Source organism: Heterocephalus glaber, unplaced genomic scaffold (genome assembly GCF_053883595.1).
Source record: "Heterocephalus glaber isolate CG9 unplaced genomic scaffold, H.glaber_assembly_v1.0 deba00001463, whole genome shotgun sequence".
In the NCBI taxonomy this organism is placed as follows: Eukaryota; Metazoa; Chordata; class Mammalia; order Rodentia; family Bathyergidae; genus Heterocephalus; species Heterocephalus glaber.
This window is the reverse complement of record NW_028258310.1, coordinates 5,206,289-5,227,675: the sequence shown is the minus strand read 5'-3', so window position 1 is coordinate 5,227,675 and position 21,387 is coordinate 5,206,289. Positions and strand designations below refer to the sequence as shown.

General features: G+C 43.2%; 1 protein-coding gene across 7 annotated transcripts in view; it reads left to right on the top strand.

Annotated features, from left to right (window-relative positions):
* Marchf3 (membrane associated ring-CH-type finger 3) overlaps window positions 1-17,158 on the top strand; it is a 157,835-nt gene extending 140,677 nt beyond the window's left edge. For 5 of the 7 annotated variants that reach the window (XM_004854453.3, XM_087180543.1, XM_087180545.1 and 2 more), the window contains 2 exons: window positions 9,932-10,141; window positions 16,216-17,158. In XM_004854453.3, the coding sequence (XP_004854510.1) occupies window positions 9,932-10,141; window positions 16,216-16,374 (369 nt within the window). In that variant the 3' untranslated portion in view covers window positions 16,375-17,158. The other 2 variants (XM_087180547.1, XM_087180548.1) reach the window with 2 other exon arrangements.
* The last annotated feature ends 4,229 nt before the right edge of the window (window positions 17,159-21,387 follow it).

The window sequence follows — 21,387 nt, the reverse complement described above, 5'->3', positions numbered from 1 at the left end:
AAAGTTATAAAGGAACTTAAATTGCTGTGGTAAAGAATGACTGGGGTGAGGGTACGTGTGGGTGAAGTGAAATTAAGTGCAGATGTGGCCATGAGAAGAAGCCAGCCATGGGTCAGAGATTTTTAGGCAGAGTGAACAGCCACCCAAGGTCTATGAGGTATTACTGACACAGGAAGAAACACTGCGGAGGAGGATGAGAAATCAAAGGAGTTACATGGGAGGTGCTTAAGCTCTTCTTTCTTGGCAGTCTGTTAAAGCCTCATGTCTTTAATTGCATAAGAAAAAATACATAGGAATGCAAAGAAAATCAATTACATTAAAATACAGTTATCCATCCTGTATTGAAGAACATTGTTGTGCAATGCTTTGTGTAAAGTTATTGTGAAAATTTTATTGTCTTTATTTTTACCAAAGATTTCTCATAGTTTGAAGCATTTGAAGCAATAACATATAAAAATGAAAAAAAATACAGTTTTCCAAATATTTAAGACATGGTTGCTATATAAAATATATTTATGAATACATTTTTTGAAGGTCTAGTAAGTAATGTTGAAGCAATACTGTATTTCAAAATACAACTGAACATAGTGGTGCACACCTGTAATCCCAGCACTTAGGAGGCTAAGACAAGAGGATTGCCACATGTTTGAGGTCATCCTGGGCTATATAGTGAGTTCGAGACCAGTCTGAAAAAAAGACCTGTCTCAAAACAAAAAAAAGCCAGGGATTTAGCTCAGTGGTGCCGGCGCCTGCCTTGCAAGCGCAAGGTCCTGAGTTTGATCTCTGGTACCAAAAGCAAAACAAAAAAAATTTTAAATGCCTGCAACAAATGTAATGTGATATAAAATATCTGTGATTTCTATCAGTAACAAAGTCACAGGTACTGCTAATGCTGCCAAGATTTTCTGCACAACTCAGTGGAATGTTAAATTTCAATTAGATGCTGTTAAAATAAAGATGGGATTTTCCCTCATGCAAAATCACAAATCTTTTGAGTCCTACCATGGGCCCCTTGGGGGAGGGGGTGTTTTTTTTTGGTACCTGGGATTGAACTCAGGTCCTTGTGCTTGCGCAGCAGGCGGCAAAACCACTGAGCTAAATCCCGGCCCCTACCCTTGGGGGTTTTAAGAACTCCAGGGTACAAACACCTAAGGGTAAATCCTGCAGGGCTTTGTAGACAAAGTAGAATTTTAAGCAAGAGAAGTGGTATGATCTTGCTGCTTTATAGAAACTAGCTTCCAGAATAACAGGAATGGGAGAGCTCAGATGAAAGATGAGGGGAACCTGGAAGAGAGTAATGGCAATAGAGAGTGAGAGATGTGAATATATTCAAGATATATTCTGGAAGAACTGACAGGACTTGCTGATTGATTGGATATGGGGGCCTGAGAATGAAGAAGATAAGAAATAAGGATGGTACTAAGTTTGTCTATGAACTCCACAAAGTATGGATATTGCCACATGCCAGTAGGGCCCAATCTGGGAGAGGAATAGGTGTGCTGGAGAACTGGACAGTGAGTTCCACTGTGGGCCTGTGGAGTGATAGCTGTTCTTGCACACATGGACAGAGATCAAGTAGCAACTGGATACTCAGGCCCACCATTCAGAAGAGGGTTGGCCTGAAGGATAATACACACACTCTTTAGTCGAACCTGATGTTTTGAATTGAAGTGGGAACTTAAGAGTTCTGTAGCATTGCTCTGGCCATTAGAAGGAGTCCTATGCCCCTCTCCTCAAAGCTATGCCTTCCTTGCTCCATTGAAGGCAACTCCCACGTTTGACTCCCATAGAGGTAAAGGAACTTGATAAAGCATTTGAGGGACCCAAAGTGGGGGACAATTGGAAGCCATGACCCATCTCCTGCTTCCAAGCCAATGTTTTATCCCTTTACAGTGCTGCTTCTTCAACTTTATCCACTGTAGGAGTGACTGAAAATCAAGATCAAAATTTAAAATGATGCAAAAACAAGCAGAGGAAAAAAATGCTAAAAAAAAGTATTAGACTTCAGGTTTCAAATACTGGCTCTGTGTAACCTTGAACAAGTAACTTAACCTCGCCAAGCCTTGATATCCTGATCCTAAATGGAAATAATAACACTACCTACTGTTATTATATTCAATAAAACTATCTGGCACATAATACATATTTTTATTAAACTAGAGTTGTATAATTTTTTTTGAGTTGTATAATTTTTAAATGGACATTTGGTATTTTGTTTTCTCAGCTATTTCAAGGCAGTTTAAAAAAGAATAATTATAAGTAAAACAGTGCAAAAAACCTTGAAGGATTCACTGTATTCCTCATGCTCTTTCATGATCTGTGGAAAGATAGCTAGTATTCTATAATCATTTTTATCTTAGAATAAAAGCTTGAATAGAGGATTCAGGTTTTTCATCTTGTAGCAACAAAAAACAATGTGTAGATATTTCCCTCAGGGGCAGGGAAACAACGTATAAGGAATGCTACCCTAGTCTAGAAGGCTAAAAGGAATGAACTTGATAATTTGGTAATCAAAAATTAATAATTTGATAATTTATATACCAACAAAATTTCTCCTTTCAAATCAATTTAATTAGTGTAACTAATACTATACGGTCATTTCTGGACAGGGCAACTGTCAACTCAGTTTTTTATTCATTTTCATTAATCATCTACTGCTTTCCAGCATTGTTCTTAGGCTAAGTCATAAGAATGAAAAAGAATCAAGCCCTTACCTTCATGGAGCTTTCACTGAAGTGGATAGCAATAAATAGACAGGAAAATAGATAAATGAATGTAATCCTTTCAGAAGGTAGGGTGTGCTCTACAGAAAATATAACCAGATAGTGTTCACAGGTTTAAGGAGCATTTTCAGTGAGAAGGGGCTGTTGGGCTGAGACCTAAATGAGGAGGCCAGCCATACAAGAATATGGGCAAAGCCCATTCAAGAATATGGGAACAGCCACAGGTCACAGTTGAAAAGGAAAGAGGAATTCATAGGAGATACTGTCAGAATAGCAGGAAGGGAGGAGGTCAGGCCTTGTATTTCTAGGCCCAGAGTTTGGACTTTATTCTAACCATTGGAGAATTTTGAGCAAAAAGGAACATGATCTGACTTACGTTCCTACAAGTTCACTCTTAACTGCTGTTTGGAGACTGAACTGTAGGGTGGCCAAAGTGGAAACAAGAAGGCTGCTGCCTCCAGCTAGATGACAGTGATCCAGACTGCAATGGGGGTAGTAAGTGGAAAGAAGTGCACAGACTACAGATGTGTGTTGCAAGGAATGCCAGTAGGACCTGCTGACAAGCTAGAGACATGGGATGAGACACAAAAAGGAAACAGGATACCTGAGCAACGGGAATGGTGTTGCCATTTATTGATTAAGGAGAAGATTTGGAAATAATGGGCAGTGAGTTATGTGCTAAATCAAGAATTCTTTGTTGGCTGTGTTAAGTTTGAGTTGTCCATTAGTCATGTAAATGGTGGTGGTGAGTGGGTTGTTGAATATGTACGTCTAGGGCTTTGGAGTGAGGCCAAGCATGAGCAAATCCTCTCATTTGTTCTCATGTGAGGTGCATCACTTCCAGCTTGGTTGATGGCTATCTGCAGCATCTTCTAGGTCCCCTGGACTCAAAATTGCCTTCTGTGCAACTCTAGCTGTCCTAGAAACTCACTGTTGGGCTGTGGAGTTCAGGGACAAACACTGGTTGGTTTAGTTTGATTTGGATCTAGCTTTGTTTCAGTTAATTGACAAGCATCATTTTCAGATTGCATGTTCAGTTTTAAATCATGCAGAGGACCTCACACTGTTCCTGTCATAATCTAGCTCCATGGACAAGCGTGGCAGTGCAGTGTAGAATATGATGGGCTTCCAGAACAAGACCCATCTCAAGAAAAGGCAAGTGCTCGGTTACTAGTGCTGCAAAGTGTCAGGTTAACAGGAGACACTCAGGCAGATAAATTCAAGCAAGTTAGCATTGTGAGACCATGTTCTCTCTTTTTAAAATACCAGCTCCGTAAATTTGTAATGGTTTCCCTTCTATCAGTTTCTTTGATTCTCATGATGGTTTCTCATTAAGGAGATTCATGGGGAAGGCAGCAATTGATGAGACGCAGTAACCACCAACGCATTGTCAGGTTCTAGTGCACACTGACTTGCACAGGGTCCTGTCTACCTTGGGGATCTAAACTGATTAACTCAGAGTCTGGGGAGCAGAATCTAAAGTTCCATAGCACCGTACCCTGCATGCCCACCCTCCAGTAAGGAGTTTAACATGTTGACGCTATAGTCAGATCAAAACCACAATTAACCCACCTTTAAAGCAGGCACTGGTGCCAGATCACCTTGGATGTGCATTTACAGCCAGTAAATGCTGCCGTGTCACTGGATAGAATGCTGCTTTTATTCCCTTGACTGTATGAGGCCCTACATTGCTAATTACAGTGGGGTTTCTATTTGATTTGGTTGTTTGTTGAACTTATTTCCAATTATAGATCAGCTGCATAGTTCAGGAACAAGTTAATGATTGGAATGTGATCTCTGCAGAAAAATAGGCAGTGTATTGCCAGGGCTTTTGACAGAATGATCTTTGTCTGTTTCATGTTTTTGATGGAGCCAGAGAACAAGAGGTGGGAAGAATGCCACATGAGTGAGCCAGCCATGTGAAAGATGCTATACAAATTCATATTCTCAATTTTGTTAACCCTGGCCTTTAAAATATAGTTAACTACCAGGCATAAGCTGAGGAGTAAGTTTAAACTAAAGGCTCTTCAAGAATGGTATTTTAGCTGGAAAAGCTGTCCACAGTGGTAGCATAAATTAATTGGCATTTCCAGTGGGGGAACCACTCTAAGTAAATATCCCTTCTTATAAGAGCAGTTAAGGTATTCTCTGCTCCCTCCATCCTCTCCCCGACACCATTTTTTATTGAAAAGTAGGCTACCTAAACTAAAGCCAATCTTATATATATATTCTTTAACTTCCCTGGGCTTCTTTATCCCTATCTATAAAATGATGATGCTGTAATGGTACTACTTTCAAAGATTATTGAAGAATAAATGAATTGTTACATGTAACATGTAAAATAATGCTTGGCCTATAGTAAGGGCTAAGGAAACATAAGCTGTTGTCATTCTTTTAGCATTAAGTACCTACTATGTGTCAGAACTATACTAGACACCACTAGTATACAGGTGAGGTTCTGCAGGAAGACAGACACAAAAACAAGGCTTCTTTTATCTCTGCCTGCCCTTTATTGACTTAATGCTTAGGAGATGAGGCACTAGTACAGAATAAGTATTACTGCAGTGCATGGCAGATATAACTGACAAGTGAGCAGAAGAAGATGTAGAAGAACCAGAAATGTAATAGAACAGTAATTGAGATCAGCCTTTTGTCTATTATGAACTAGGCCAAAACAGGTGATAATGTAGCTCAGATTAAATACCCAGAAATTGAACCTCTTTGGACTTAGTAAAAGAATTACCAACAGAATAACAGCCTAAGAAAAGTTTATAAAACTGCCATAATATTCTGGTCAGCAACCATTTAGCTGCCTGATGCACTCAATAAAAGAGCAGGCTTACTATGTCCCATCTAACAGATTTTGCAGAAACCTATCACAGTGCAAGTACCCCCACCACACACACACGCATTTGGTGCAAAAAGAAAATGCTAATATGGAAAGCAAGGAACAAAAAGGGAGGCTGGTTTGAATCCCAGCTGAGTTATTAAACTTCCTGCTCCATGGTGTCTGTATCTATGAAGTGGAGTCCTTTTAGCACCTAGTTCACAAGGCTCAGTGAAATCATGCATAATAAGTCCAGGTTCCAGCACTGAGCCTGTCCAGCCATCACACCGTAACAGTTTGGTTTTTTACTGCTTTAACTTGCTGTGCACTAGCTAAACACACCTGCCTCCCTCAACTACCCACATGTCTGTCTGTCTCTCTCCATAAATACGTATGTGCTTATGTATGTTTTGTATACAAGTTACATATTTATAGTTATACAAGTAATCCATGTTGATTTTAGAAAAATAAGAAGATAAATAACAAAAATATGAAAAATCACTCATAATTCCATCACCAAGAATAACCAGTGTTTTTCCACGTCTCCCTCTGGTCTTTATAAATTACTGGGCCTATGTAAATGTAAATGTAAATGTCTGTGTAGATAGATACATAATTACATATACAGGATACGAATGTACATTCTGTCTAGTAGAAGTTTTTCTGCTCAGGAATATTTCATATCAATAAATATAAAATGTACATTACCACTTGAAATTACTATGTGATATTCTAAGTAAATTCCATAATTTATTTTGACAATTCCATACTGTTGCAAATTTAAACTGTAATCAAGTTTTCTCTGTTATAAACTACTTAATAAATACTCTGCAGTTAGTGGATTTAGATACTTTGACAGTGGCCTTTCTATGGCTCAGTGCAATGTTTTTTCTCAACATTTAATCTTACCACTTGCTTACAGGCTTGCATTTATATAAGATAATTAAACTTAGGTTCTGAAAAAGAAACAGATTTCACCTACCCATACCTAAGAACATCATACCTAAATATAACTAGGAACAAACAAAACAGAGTAAGCTGAGTGCTTCCATCTCCTACCAAAAGTAATAAGGTCCAAATAAGATGGTAATAAGTCAAACTCCAGGCCTTGGCTAATCGTGCACACAGAAAGAGACCTGGAAATCTTTCAGGAATACAGAAAATCAAAGAACAACTAGAAAACTGGAAACTGGAAACACACAATTGTGATTTCTAGTTTGTCTCTTGCACATTTATTTTACTTTACCTCACTTGTTTATCTATTTGTTGGGAGTGCTAGGGATTGAACCTGGGGCTCTGGCGTTCTAAGCACCACGAAGCCACACCCTCAGCCTCTTCCCATTTATTTTACGTCACAATAAATAATGACTCGTAATTACCTCTTTCCATATCTGAATCACCACATTGGCAATGCCAAGGGCTACATAGATAAGTAAAATGCTTCATTAGTTTTGTTTGTTTTTTTGGTTTTGGTACCGGGGATGAACTTGAGTTGTTGTGCTTGCGCAGCAGGCGGCAAAACCACTGAGCTAAATCCCCGGCCCAAGCTTCATTAGTTTTAATAAAAATATATCAAGAATTTCCAGGCTTTTAGGTTAGTTGTGTCTTTACACATACATAGTATTTTCATGAAGGGCCTACTATGTTCCCATAAATGAGGATACAAAGACAAATGCACTGTGCTTCCTGTTTGCTTCAGGGAAAATCTAAACCATGAGGGGAATCAGACTGCTCATCCCCATCATTTTAAGCACCATCATTTGAAGAATATGCATGCCTGAATGTATTGCAATTCTGATTTTCAAGTATTTCACTAATATCACTTCTGAGTAAGAGTAAGGAAATCCTGTCTCTCTTCTCAGTTTGGCCTCTGAAATGCTGGAGCAGTCATTTAACCTGAGCCTCTGTAAAACTGGGATAATAATGCCCTGTTTCTACTTTTCACTTCTGAGCGATATTCCCAGTACAGCATTTAGGCAAGAAAGTGTTAATTAATGAGAGCTCTTTTACTTTCTTTGAACCTGTTGAAATGTCTGAGGTGGCATGACAACACGTGGCAGGGTTAATATATTCACATTTCATCCCTTGGTATTTGTATTAAATATTTATAACATTTATATTCGAAAACAAGTCACCTTCCTCTTACCTGTGTATTATCTGTTCACATCCAGTTTTAAGGTGAGACTGACTTCTTTCAGTGTCTCAGGCCGTTTTGAGGTGGGCTATCCCTGGAAGCTGGCATAGTGGGCACTCGAAGCTGCTGGAAAGCGACAGCTTCCCATAGACTGTGGCTGCATCTCCCACCTCCTGCCTCTTGCTCACTTCCAGAGGCTTCTGTCAGCCCCTCCCCCACTTGCTTGCCCTCTTTTCCACCCTCTGCTTCTTCTTTACATCCTTGAGCAAGGCCAGCCTTTCCTTCCCTCTCCAGTCAGCCTCACCTGCTCCTGTCACTCCCATTGCGGTCCTTTTCCTCCTACACCGTCAGTGCTTTTGCAGGAGTTGCTACCCTGGCCACCCAGGGTGTCTTCTTGGCAGCCTACAGCGCTCCTGCTTGGCGCCCATGAACAGCACCGCTGGACATGGTACCAGCAGAGACAGTGCAACACTTGTTGGCTGGTGGGTACAAGAAGGAAAACAATTTATCAGTATCACCCCGCTCCACCCCATCATTTGTGTTTGACCTCACTCTTTGGGCTCCTCAGCCTCTGTCATCATACATGAGACAGTGAGATGGGAATGTCATTTATCTGGGGTTGTGTTTTAGTGCCAGGCCTCCTTACTGGTGTGTACTGACATCAGTGTGTGAACACTGGACTGGACTGAACTGTGTGAGAGCATCTCAGCAGGTATTTAGCAGTCACCCAAGTGGGAGGACAACAGCTCTGTTTCCTTCCTGTAAGAACTCTCACCTCTAGTCTTTAAATAAGAATGAAATTTCCCATGAGGTTGATTCAGTCAAGATGGTAGCACTGTCAAGATGTCAGAAATGGTCCTAGATGAGAAGGTCCAGGGTCCTAAAAGCCAAGTAAGAAGTACTACAGAATTCATGGAGTCAGGTGTGTCTTAGTCTGTGTTGAGGGTCCCCAAGACCATGCTCAGGCTCAGAGATTCATTAGAAAGACTCACAAGACTTAGCAGAGCCATTATACTCATGCTTATGGTTTATTACAGCAAAAGAATACAATTTAAAAGCAGAAAAGGGAAAAGGTGCCTGGTGTAAATCTGGGAGAAACTAGGAACAAGCTTCCAGATGTCCTTTGTCAGTAGAGTCACATGGGTGTGCCTGATTTTTCAGGCAACAATTTGTGATAGTCCATGCCAAGTGTTGTCTATCAAGGAAGCTCACTGGAGCCCTGGTATCCAGGATTTTTATTGGGGTAGGTCACGTAGGGTTGCAATGTGTACCTATGTAACTGACCTGAGCTACTTGGACTCTGGACATCCAGGGAAAAAATAGCTATTCAACATAAATCACATTATTGGCACAAACTATCTGATCATATTGGTATTGTGTGGCCCTGGGCTTCAGGTATGCAAAATGCTCTTATCAAACAGAATACTACAAGGACTCAGAGCTCCTTTCTCAGGAGCCAATTCAGAGCCAGTCCTGCAAACACACCTTTCTTGGGAATGTACAGGCTTTGAGCAACCCAGGCTGCTGAGTTAATTCTCCTCTGCACATATTCCAAGGTCAAGACACTGGAAGGCTTTGACCAGACTTCTCACATGTCAGTTGGTACCTTCTGTAGTAGTCAGCTTCACATTACTACAACAAAATATCTGCAGTAATTAACTTATTAAAGAGAAAAGTTTCTTTTTGGCTCATGATTAGATGAGTTCAAGCCCAAGATCCATAGTTCCATTGTTTCCATCTTCTGGTGAGGGCAGCACATCATGGCAGGAGTATGTGTGACAGAAAATCGTCACATTGGAGTCAGGAAGCAGAAAGAATCCGACGCAGGTCCCTGGACTCCCTTCAAGGGCATGCAGTCAGTGACCTAAGGACAGCCCACTAGGTCCCTCCTCTACAGGTTCACAGCACCTCCCTGCACCACCACCCAGGGACTGCCCTTTGGGTACACTTGGCCAAGGTATACCACCTTCCAACAGTAACATCCTCTCTACCTTCCATATAGGATCATTGTGATTTGGAATGTCATCTACAAGGGTATTGTAAGCTATCATTGTTATTATTAGAATAATTATTATTATTCAGGGGGTGAGGGCAAGGGAATGCCCTTTATTCTTCCTATTCTCAGAACAGGTGAGAAGCGCCTCCCTAGATTCTGAAAGCAAAGATAACTTCAGAGCAGTGTGTTTCCACTCTACATTGGCATTTAACCTTCTCCTTTGCTTTTCTCTGTCTCCCATTTTCTGGCAGTGGCTCAGAAACCCTGGCCCCCAGCATGAGAAGCGGACTCTGTTTGGAGACATGGTGTGCTTCTTGTTTATAACCCCCCTGGCCACCATCTCGGGCTGGCTGTGCCTCCGGGGCGCCGTGGACCACCTGCACTTTAGTAGTCGGCTCGAAGCCGTTGGACTGATTGCACTCACTGTCGCACTCTTCACTATTTACCTCTTTTGGACACTAGTAAGTATGGTCTACAGCTGGGGGTTCAGGCCAGCTGGCCTGGCACACTCAGAAACTGGCACAACCCTCTCTCTTGTCAGTAGCACATCTCACCTGCCCAGTAGAAAACAGACTATCAAATGTTGGCAGGATTGAGTGATTTGGTGTATTCTTGAGAGGGAGAGAGAGAAAGACAGACAGACAGACAGCAGACGGGGGCGGGGAGAGAAGGTACACTTCAAGAACAGATCAAATAAAGAAAAGAACTGAGCTTCTGAGTATCCATCAGTGAGGCGCACCTTGATGTTTCTCTCCTCTAGTAGCATGGGACTCCCATCTGTTATGAGGCATGGCACTTTCTTTCTCTTGTTTATGTTTCTCACTTTTGCTGGGATTGTTGTATATTATGAATGATGCACTTGGCCGCTGCTGCCTGCACAGATCATGAATCCTTCCTGCCAGTTATTTTCTTCTTATGTCCTGACACAGCCTAAAGTCTTTGTTGGACGTGGAGCTACACTTTGCCTGATGATTATTCCATGTGTTGGGATATTGACTCTGCTGCCCATAAAAGCACTAATTTATCTAGCTGAGAAGCTGCCACCAAAGAAAAGCCATTCTCTGATAAGTGTTACTGCTGTATATGAGGAAGAATTTTTAAACATCATTCTTTTTTTTCATTCTTTTAACATCATGCAGTAAGTTGGTTGCTTGGGCCCCCACTGGCAGCACCCACAATGTGTGATTGCTCTATTTATGCTTCCCTGTGGGAGTTGCAGAGAAGGACATCACCTTCTTCTAGGATATTGTCAGAAGCCAGGCCCCCTGCTTCCTGGCATTACTCTCCTGTGCCAGAGCATGCTCCATTATTATTCAGTAGGCATTTCCTGTCTAAAGTGCACTGTTCCATGTTCCATATCCCTTAGCAGTGTCAGCATGTGGAAGTTGCTTCCTGGCCTCACACTTCCTCCCTTCCTCTGTCCCCCCAGCTCTGTTCCATCAGCTGCCATTCCAACAATGCTGTTCATTTCTCTCTTACTCACCATGTGGCTCTGCCGGCTCCATCTCTTCCCTCCCCTGGGAGTGTTCAGACAGTAAGGGACACATTTCAGTCCCAGGAAGAGAGCATGGCTTGAGCTCTGGTAAACTGACAATACTCTAATGCAAAGCACTTATCTATGTCTTCTGGTTATTTTGACATTTTGTTCCCAGGCTAATGAAGCCCCAGACAAAACTATCTTTGGCTCCTTTAAAAGTCTGCCCTTCCAAAGTGTGCCCTGTTTCACTGCAAATCAAGTAGTGAAGCTGATTCAGAAGCTTCTCCTGTGATGAGAGAAGGGTTAGAAATAAGAAATTAAATAGCATAATGACAGGGCTGGGGATTTAGCTCAGCAGCATAGCGCCTGCCTGGCAGGCACAAGGTCCCGAGTTCAATCCCTGGTACCAAAAAACAAAACAAAACTAGTGTAATTACGCTTACTCTCTGTCTACTGCCCCACCTGAGGAAAGACTCCTCACGTCGCTAAGCATCAGTCTCCTGTCTATGAAGTGGTGATGCTGGGAATGGCCATCTTCCCTGGTGTTATGGGAGTAAAGTGAAAGTATTCATAGGAAAATACCCTGGAGAATAATAATTAAGTCTACGTTTTTACCATATTTAGACATTTTCTAGTCTGGGACTTTCTTAGAAGAGTTCAAATGATGAAGGATGGATGAAGGTGAGACCTGCATGCTGGGCTTTTGAAACTAATTTAAGGTCTTTTTGAAAACCTGCTTTGCAGAGTGCACATTTACCTAGCAAATAAGAAAGGGAGCAGCAGGGAAATGAAGAAGGGAAGAAAAAAACAGACTACCTAGAAAAAATGAAACCCTATTTCATTTCTCATCCCAGGTGAAAGGAAGATTTGGGTGGAATATGCACCTGGACTAGGCTGTTTTAGGAAAATAAAATACTTCATTCCAGAAATGTTTCCAAGAGGCAGTGCTGTATAGTTAAAGTGCATGTATTTAGAATCCAAAGGGCCTGTGTGTAAACCCAAGATGTAGCATCCTAATAGCTGTGTCACTTCAAGTAGAATGCTTACCTTTTACTCTCCTTCCTCATATCCAAAAATGGAGAAAATCACTGATAACCCCGGAGTCAGGGGTCAAGGATTATTTTGCAAATTAAGTGGGATAACATCAGAAAATATATATCCAAGCACCCAGCACTGTGCTGGCCCAGGGTTGTCTTTCTGTAGCTCCCGCCCTCTATAAAATGCAAAGTGGCAGGAGGGAAAGAAAGGCATTTCTCCCCTTTGACTAGTGTGAAGAACATGCTGTGGAGTCAGCTCAGCAATAGGTTACTGAATATAAAATAATTCCTTCCCAGATAAATGCTGTACTGAGCAGCCCTGGCAAGCGAAGTAATTCAGGGGCTGACAGCACTTGGAAACTGCCCTACGGCAGAAACCCATTGTAAACAAGCTGTCAAGCTTAAGGAGAATATGCTGTTAAAATGTCTTCGATAAACAAACACGGTGTCAGTCCAAGCCTGGCTCCTCAGAGGAGCTTTCCTGGAAGGACCTCACCACCCAGCCACTGGAGAGAGGGATAAACATCACACTGCACGTTTCCAAGTGCCTTTGGGCATGCTCCCTGGCTCACGGGGCTATCAGGGCCAGTCTAGATGCAAACTCAGGGAGTCCTGACCTCTGTACCCTGATGTGTTCCAGAAGCTCACCAGGGCACCCAGAGGCCAGACCCTCAGCCATTTGCACCCTAGGGGAATGGTCCCCCAGAAACATCACTATTTGTGTCAAGAATGATTTGAAGGCCATGGACAGCCACAGAGAGAGCTAACTGAGAGCTGAGTCCATGTTAGCATGGCAACTCTGACAGGACTTGGTCTCAGCCTCAGTTCAAGCTGCCAGAGTCGAAGCACCACAGTGTGGGAAGTCTTTCCACTTACTGTGCCATATTGTAGCCAGTGCCCTACACAAATAAAATGAACGAATGGCCCAGTGGCTCAAAGGTGGACTCCAAGTCCCATGGCTAATCATTTAAATTCTTGCTGTGAGGGATGTGTCCAGGAGAATTGTCCCAACAAGGCTTGCTGGCAGGTGGTTCAGACACACTCCCCAGCAGCCTGCAGGCAACCACAGCGTTGGGCAGGGTTGGTTCACAACCAGTGTCCTCCTAGACAGTCCTCTTCTGTGGCAGTCAGGAAGAAGTGAACTAGAACATTGCAGGGAAGGCGATCTACCAAGCCCTGGCCCATCCATGTGCTTAAGTCATGCCATAGTTTCCCAAGAGAAAGGGGAAATAGAAAGATGTAATCAGATTTCGCAAAGCCTGCAATGACTTCACAGCACTTTCTCTACAGCTTCAGGTACGCACATCCCTGTTGAGGAGAGGTAGGTGCTGACGTTTTCTACCGCTTCCTCTCCCATCTAGGTGATGGCAATTTACTGTAAACAGACCCTGTAAACAGATAGGTTAATGTCTTTTATGTGAATAAGTGAATTAACTTCAAGAAATTCATCCCATAAATAGTATTTTAAAAACAATTGTCCTATGCCCTTTCTTCTTCCTGTCCTTAAAACTTCAGAAATCCAAGAGCTGTCTAGTTGTCTTAACATTACTATTACAGCATGTTTTAGGCTCACATTGTTTTTTCCTCCCTGCCTCTTCTCTAAATTAACCCTTTTTCTCTATGATAGTCTGGTGAGGGGAGGCAGTGTCTTAGAGTGTCTAGAGTCAAGGGCAGGCTTTAATCCAGGGCAGTTGCAGCCCTGTGGTCTCCTCTGCCCTGTACCCAACTTCTTTCATTTTCCTGATAAGGAATCATCTTCATAGTATGCTTTCTTATTGATTCAATTTGCCTGCAGACTATGGTAGTTAACAGCAATCAAACAGATTAATAAGATCTCATCTTTTTATCTACATACCCAAGGGACAGGGAGACCTGCTAAGTCATTGATTCCTGGTGCTCCTAAAAGCAGCACTTTTCAGGCTTGAATGCACATGCAAATCATCTGGGGCTCTTGTTAAAAGACACACTCTGATTCCTCACGTCTGGGTGGGACCCAAAATTTTGATATTCTAACAAGTTCCCAGGAGATGTCTCCTGCTGCTGCTCCACAGCCACACTGAGAGCAAAGCCTTAAAGGAAATAGCTCAATCTCTCTTTTTTTTTAATTTCCCTGTATCTAACATTTTCACATTTAACACATGAAAAATAAGAGGCCAAGAACATGAACATGTGTGCAAGATTCCATGCTAAGTGCTTCATATTGCATTATCTCAGATATCAATATCAGCATTTTATAAACAGAGAAACTCAAGCTCATTGACAACAAATAACCTCATCAAGTCAGGCATGGGGCTTCCAGCCCTGTGTGACTGGCCCCAGAGTCTGTGACCTCCTGTACGCACTTCTCCAGTTGCTGATGCCCAGTGTACACAGGTCTTCAACATCATGGAGGAAGGGGCCCTTGATTTAAAATCCAGCTTTCCGTTAATATTTCCAGATTCCAAACTTCTTTTATTGCCAAAGTTTTTCATTTGTACTTGTCTGCATTCCACCTCTTCCCTGCTTTGGTCCTGAACAGCAGGCTTTCCCACCTGCCTCACTTACATTCTTGAGAAGTACCAAGCATCAGTAGGGCAGAATAGATACAAGAGAATCAAGCTTAAGAAAGAAAGAGAGAAAGAGAGAAAGAGAGAAAGAGAAAGGAAGGAAGGAAGGAAGGAAGGAAGGAAGGAAGGAAGGAAGGAAGGAAAGAAGAGAGAGAAAGAACCACATGCGAGCAGGCTGATTCGTTCAGGACCTTTTAGAGAAAGCACACCTGTGTTAGTTTAAAGCTTTATTTTCATACCCAGATTTCTCTGGAACTTGGCCTGTGACATGTGCGTCTTTGCCTCAGACATTTGAGCATGTGGCCTTGAATTTCATGATCCTGCCAAGAGGGCCAACAAGCCTTTTCTGGTCAAGGTCTGCACTCTACTTACAGAAACACTGAACTGAAAGCATTGCCAGCCCATTTTCTGACCCTTGTGGACACTAACTGGGGTACACATCCTACCCACCCCAAGACAACTGGATACCCCAGGCAGGGGTGATTTGTCACTCTGAGTTCATGGGCACCTTCCTTTCCAGCACTTACCTAGATACCTGGATATACACTCAAACCGGAATCTACCTCATTGTTTTTAAAGTACAGACTCTTTGAATTTCCTGAGCAGGACATCAGTCCTCCTGAGCCTTCTCCAAAACAAACAGGCTGAGTGTCTCATTCCGATGTATTTACATAAAAAACAAGCATTTTTAAACTATAGGTATGTCACAGCTGACCACAGGATTCACTACTTGTACTGTCAGTATTAATTACATAAAGTAAGCTTGAGTTGATGAAATTGTTACAATCAGAAAGCATAGGATCTTCATTCTTTCATTCAGCAAACTGCTGAGCAACTTCTTAAGTGCCAAGCACAACACAAGCCTCACTCAGGATGCTCCTAGAGCAAGGGAGAGAAAACCAAGTACAGTGATGTACAGAGATCTTGGTCCCATGCTCAGAGCCACCAAATACAGCTTTGCAAGTTGTCTACAGTATAATACAAGGAGTCCTTTGAGCTGTGCAGTCTCTAACCTGCAGGAGAAGATGTTAAGTCCTAGAATATCTCTCAATTAGCAGAGAACAAAGAGAGCAACCAGTGTATTGTCCAAGTTCCACAGCTGGACCAGAATGGCAGTGTATCTATTCTGTCCCAATGCCCCCAGCCAGCCTTCTTTACAGCGGATGCTTTGGGGCCCAAACACCACTACCCAAAAATAAATCCAAACTCAGAAAGAACTCATTTTCCTATTCATATCCTGATTTTGCCCTCTCTGTGGGGGAAGCCAACAAGCCCTGCCATGTTCAGACATGTGGTGCCCTGGCTGGGCCAACCTCAGGACTTGCTGCTGGCCAGAACAGTGTTGCCCGGGTTCTTGTCCCACTGTGCTACTGCTAGCCCTCTGAAGCTGTTTTTAATGAAATTTATGGCTTGAATCAATTATCTACATCTGCCTATCTACAGACCTTCTCTTTTTCTTCCTCTCCAACCCCTAGGTGTCATTTAGGTACCACTGTCGATTGTACAATGAATGGCGTCGGACCAATCAGAGGGTGATTCTCCTCATTCCAAAGTCTGTCCACGTACCTTCTAACCAGCAATCCTTGCTGGGCCTCCACTCAGTCAAAAGGAACTCAAAGGAGACAATTGTTTAATGTTCTAGTGGTTGACTGGTGGATTTGTTGTTTGGGGTTTGGAAGTTCCTGCACTGGGACCATGCACTGAGATACCCAAGCCCGTCCTTGATCTTGTGGGTCAAAGAACATCCAGAACTGCATCAGCACATCGCCCGAGCAATGAACTCCACCAGAAGAAAGCAAATGCTGTTTTACTTCAAATTGTGGATGCTGCAATCATATGATATTTGCTAAGCTGCCAAACATGTTTATTTAGCAGATACTGTATGGAATTTTCTGAACACCTCTTTAACATATGAGGAAGGTTGTCCTGCTAAGGATGGAATTCAATTCTTCCTTTTTTACTATTTCGAATATTTATATATATACATATATATATATATATGTATATATATAAAACTTAGATGATAATCAAAATCTAAAAGCCAATGTAAAAACTGGTTTCTTGGTTTGGATGGTTTTATTTGGGTTAGTTTATTTGTTTCCCAGTTTATAATGTGGATTCTTTGGGGTAACTTGATAGCTTGAGTGATCTTTCCATCTCTTTCACATCCTTTATTCAAGGAGACAGCATAATGACTGCAGACTAAGTCATATTTGAAGGATGTTTTGTACTAAACCTCATGTAATTATTCAGTTTTTAAAGGGGAAAAAAGGTGTGGCAACTCTCCACACGGTGAGCTGTTTATCTAAATGTTAAGGAAAAAATTATGGTGAGAAGCACGCTCCTTTCGACTTGTTTGGTACTGACAGCTGATAGAAGCTATTTTCTAATAATAAATATCCAGTGTGTGAAAGACAAGCCCTGCTGATTGCAATACTCTTTCTTTTTTAATCCTAAAACCTGTGAGCTTCCCCAAGTAGGTTTTAAAAAGGAAAAGCAAAAAGGTTGGCGTTCCCACTCCTGTCTCATTTAGTGCATGTCTTAATTCCGCATTCGTAATGAATTGGAGGATCATTAGACATTTCTAGGAACCCTAGACCTGTTTTGCATATCAATTAGCATTCTCATTGCTCTATTGAATTTCTAGCTTGACAGGTAGATGTGAAAAAAAAAAACAAAACCCTGTCCTAGAAGCCCTGCACTTACTCTAAGACCCCCTTTGTCTGATTTTTTTTTTTAAAAAGCCCCACACAGTGCCTTTTCCCAACTATGAGCCAATTCTGTCGCAGGCAGACACAGATTTTTCTAAGCGCTTCACGTGCCCTTTATCCATCTCAGCGTTGGGGGTCACCAGTAGGCTGCTCTGTGGCCTCAGAGGACACTGGTGGGATGGCGCTGGGCTCCTGCCGTCTCCACCCACACACACTTGAAAAGGAGGGCCCAGCTTCCGGGCACGCTGAAACATGGATTTCTAGAACATGACCCACATTCTGAGTATCCAGCTATGCGCCCCACTCGGGAGAGTAAAGAGCGCAGAGGCACCGGCAGTCGAGGAGGGCGAGTCCGGTCTGCAGACTGATGGATGCAGGTGGTCCTTTGTCGGGCTGAGCCTCCATTCACAGGCTGCTCCCCACGAGGCCCGGAGACAGAAACAGCTGTGCTGCTCGCCACTGCAAAACTCAGATGTGCTTTATAGCTTGTGACAATAGATTTCCTCCCCACCACGCTTCACCTCGACACTTCAATTCCAGTAATCTACGTCTCAGCCCTTCTGTTTACGTGGCCCTGCTCACCCCTCTGGGCTGTCATTAACTGCATCACCATCAACCGTTTCTTAATTGACCTTTTTAAAATGCTGGACACCACTGGTTGTGAGCAGCTGTCACACATTAAATTTCCACAGCAAAGAGTCCGACTTGGTAGCGTGTGAACTGCACCACTGTAATATACTTGATAAATGACATGTCCACCCAGCCTGGGTCCCTGGTCTGTCAGCTGACCCAGCGACACCTCGAAACCAAATGGTACAACCTTCACTAGAGGACCACACTCCTCTTCCATGAATTACAGAATCAGGATCGGTTCCTGTTTGAAGCTGCCTGCAGAGAATTCCTGTCTTGGGTCAGGAGATGACGGAGATGACATAAAGATACTGCCTGTCAGAGTCCTGGGCAGCTCCCCAGGCTTCCATGCCAGGAAGGGTGGCCCATTCATACTGTGTCTGTGATGTGTCTCTTTACCCCAGATTTGCATCCCCACCCTGCCAGGGGATGCAGAGTCCAAGCTGCACGTGGATAGTGGGCAGGCCACCCCTGGCAGCCAAGAATCCTCTCACAAGCTACGAGCTGGACCTCCTTGTGAGACGCTGTGATCTCTGTCAGCACCACAGCCCATCTGGGTTCTGGGCCGTCCAGATGACAGTCCATCCCCTTGATCTTTGAACCCCGAGGTCCTTCAAGGTAGCAGAGTCTAGGGAACCACAATGCAGGCACCAGGACACCCCGCCAAAACACAGGGACAGGTGGGCCTGCAACCCAGCCTCTGCTCCTCTCTTCCCTGCCGTTGACATGGAAAGGGCTGGGTCCTCCTGAGGAAGGGCATCCATTGCTAATTGGCAAGAGGGTGCCCTGTGAATTACCAGCCACCTTGCTAACTTGGATTCTTCCTTTGCCTCTTTGCTTTTGAAAGGTCAAGAGTGAGTGCATGTGTCTCTGAATGTCCTCATCTGGTAAAAGGACAGAGGACCCAGAGCAGCTGCACAAATTCTACAGCTCCACAGAGAACTGGGCAGACTCTCAGAAGAACTGTAAAATCCAATTAAGGAAAACTAAATGGCATGATTTGGAAGTTACTTCAATTTGTCTTTTGTTGTCCTGGTTCTCTCCTGCCCCAAGTACTGAGGCTTTGCCACAGATTGTCACTTTCAGCTGAGCTGTGGCCACAGTCATTTCATTTTCAGTGAAAGTAACTCATCTAGGGCATGGAAAAGGCAAAGGAGAAAATGTAAGTGAAACCGCAGTTCAGTCAACTGGGCCCTTCAGAGAGTAGCCAGCAGCAGGCCCCACTTCCTCGAGGGCCGCTGTTTCCCTCTGGCCACTGGCTTCTGGCCAGCTCTGGGTCTGAGCCTGCGCCACACCTCTGGCCCTCCTAGTTGAATTCTGCCAACAGATTACAGAGCTGCCCACACTCAGAATATCCAAAATGGAAAGAACCCAAGGAGAAGAGAGCTAGGAAATGAGATTGCAACTGCTTCCTCCCTACTTCAGTGGAGTTCTGAGAAGCTGCCTGAAGGTCACCCGCATGACTTGTAGTCCCAGGTGCTAGAGAAGGCAGAGCTTCGATTCAGAAGCCTGGAGTAGGATGGGATTCCAGCCAGCAGGTAGGGACAGGGTTAGGGATAACTTTAGAAAAAGTAGGTATGGGCCGGGGATTTAGCTCAGTGGTTTCGCCACCTGCTGCGCAGGCGCAAGGACCCAAGTTTGATCCCCGGTACCAAAAACAAAAAAAAGCAGGTAGGGGTCACAGTGGACCTGGCTGGACATCATCCTTCTTAGCCATACACATGGAGGCTCTGCTGCTGCCCGGAAGCCTCGTGAGGCCTGGTGGTGCCAAGGCTGGAGTCCTGAGAAACTGACACTCCAGGTACTGATGGCTGGGCAACTGCTGGCTCTCCGAATGTGTCAGTCCTGCAGAAACACAAGGGCTGCCACTCACCTTTTGGGCTTCACAATAGTCTGTGTCTAGAAGTTGGCTTTGTGACATTTTGCTTTCACTTTTCAGTCATTCTGGCATGATTCTGGCTGCTTCCCCAGTGCAGCAGGAATGAAAGAAAACCAGCTATGGAGTCAAGACTACCCAAGTTCAGATGCTGACTCTGCAATATCCCACTTGCCAGTTGTGGAAAAATGATTCACCCATCTAAGCTTCAGCTTTTGCCTCTGCAAAATGGAGACATCATCTACCTTAGCTATCTATAAGATCTGCAAGTCTTAGCTCCCTGCAGTTCATGAATGAACAGTGGTACTCTGCTCTTTCTTGCTTTCTGTGCTTTGTTGCTACCACCTGGGTTATTTTGTCCTATCCTGAAATTCACCAAATACTTTTGATAATCAATCTTGTGTTTTGTTTCATTTTGTTTTTGGTACCAGGGATCGAACTCAGGACCTGGCATTTGCAAGGCAGGCGCTGGAACCACTGAGCTAAATCCCCGGCCCTACTTTTGATAATCAATTTGAAAGACCATAAGCAAATTGTTTTAAATTCTTTTCAAAAAGAAGAGAGGCTATTTATTGAGCATTGTGTGTAGGAGCAAAAAGAACTATAAAAGACCCCTCTGAAGGTTGAAATTATTGACTTGTTTGAAATCTTTGCATTCTGTGTAGATTTTGTTTTTCCTTGAATTTCCTGATACTGGAGTGTATGGCTAATTGAGAATTCATTGCAGATAAAAATTTGCTAGTTCTGAGTCTAGTGCTACAGAGGAAAACAAATGTAGCTCCTCAGCTGTCTGTGTTCCCAGAAATGAGGGACCCACGAGCCACTAAAACTGTTCATCTGGGGCCTTCTTGGAGGTTCTGGTTCCATGCATGGAGACAAAAGAAAGAGAGTCGGTTTGGGGAGCCTAGTCTGTTTGGAAACACTCATTTTTTCACCTTCCAGGGTCAGAGTTTCCCCATCAAGGAAATGAATAGATAGTCCCCAGCAGAGATTTTACTTAACCATAATTGTGAATATCTGGGGGCAAAGAATTAAGTTAATCATATATTTTGGTCCTAACACAATTTCTTCTCTTTTTCTTTCTCTCTCTCTCTCTGCAGGGAGAAGGATTGGGAGGCATAAATTTTTTATCTTATCTGCTTTACCTTACACACTACAGTTCCCAGTCGTGGGCATCCAGATGCTGTATTAATCACCCTTCTCGCCTTGGATTTGTTTCAGGGTATTACTATGGAGACATCCATCAGTGTATTCTCTATAATCGAAGAGCAAATTTTTACTGGCTTATTATAAAAGATATTACAAAGGAGATTGATGAACACCTGCTGAAGAAACACAGGGCATGGTATGGAAGCAGCAGTGAGGATGCTCCCTGCCCTTTAGAGTGTGCCACCTGCCAGGACCTCCCAGGCTCAGCTGTCCAGAAGTGC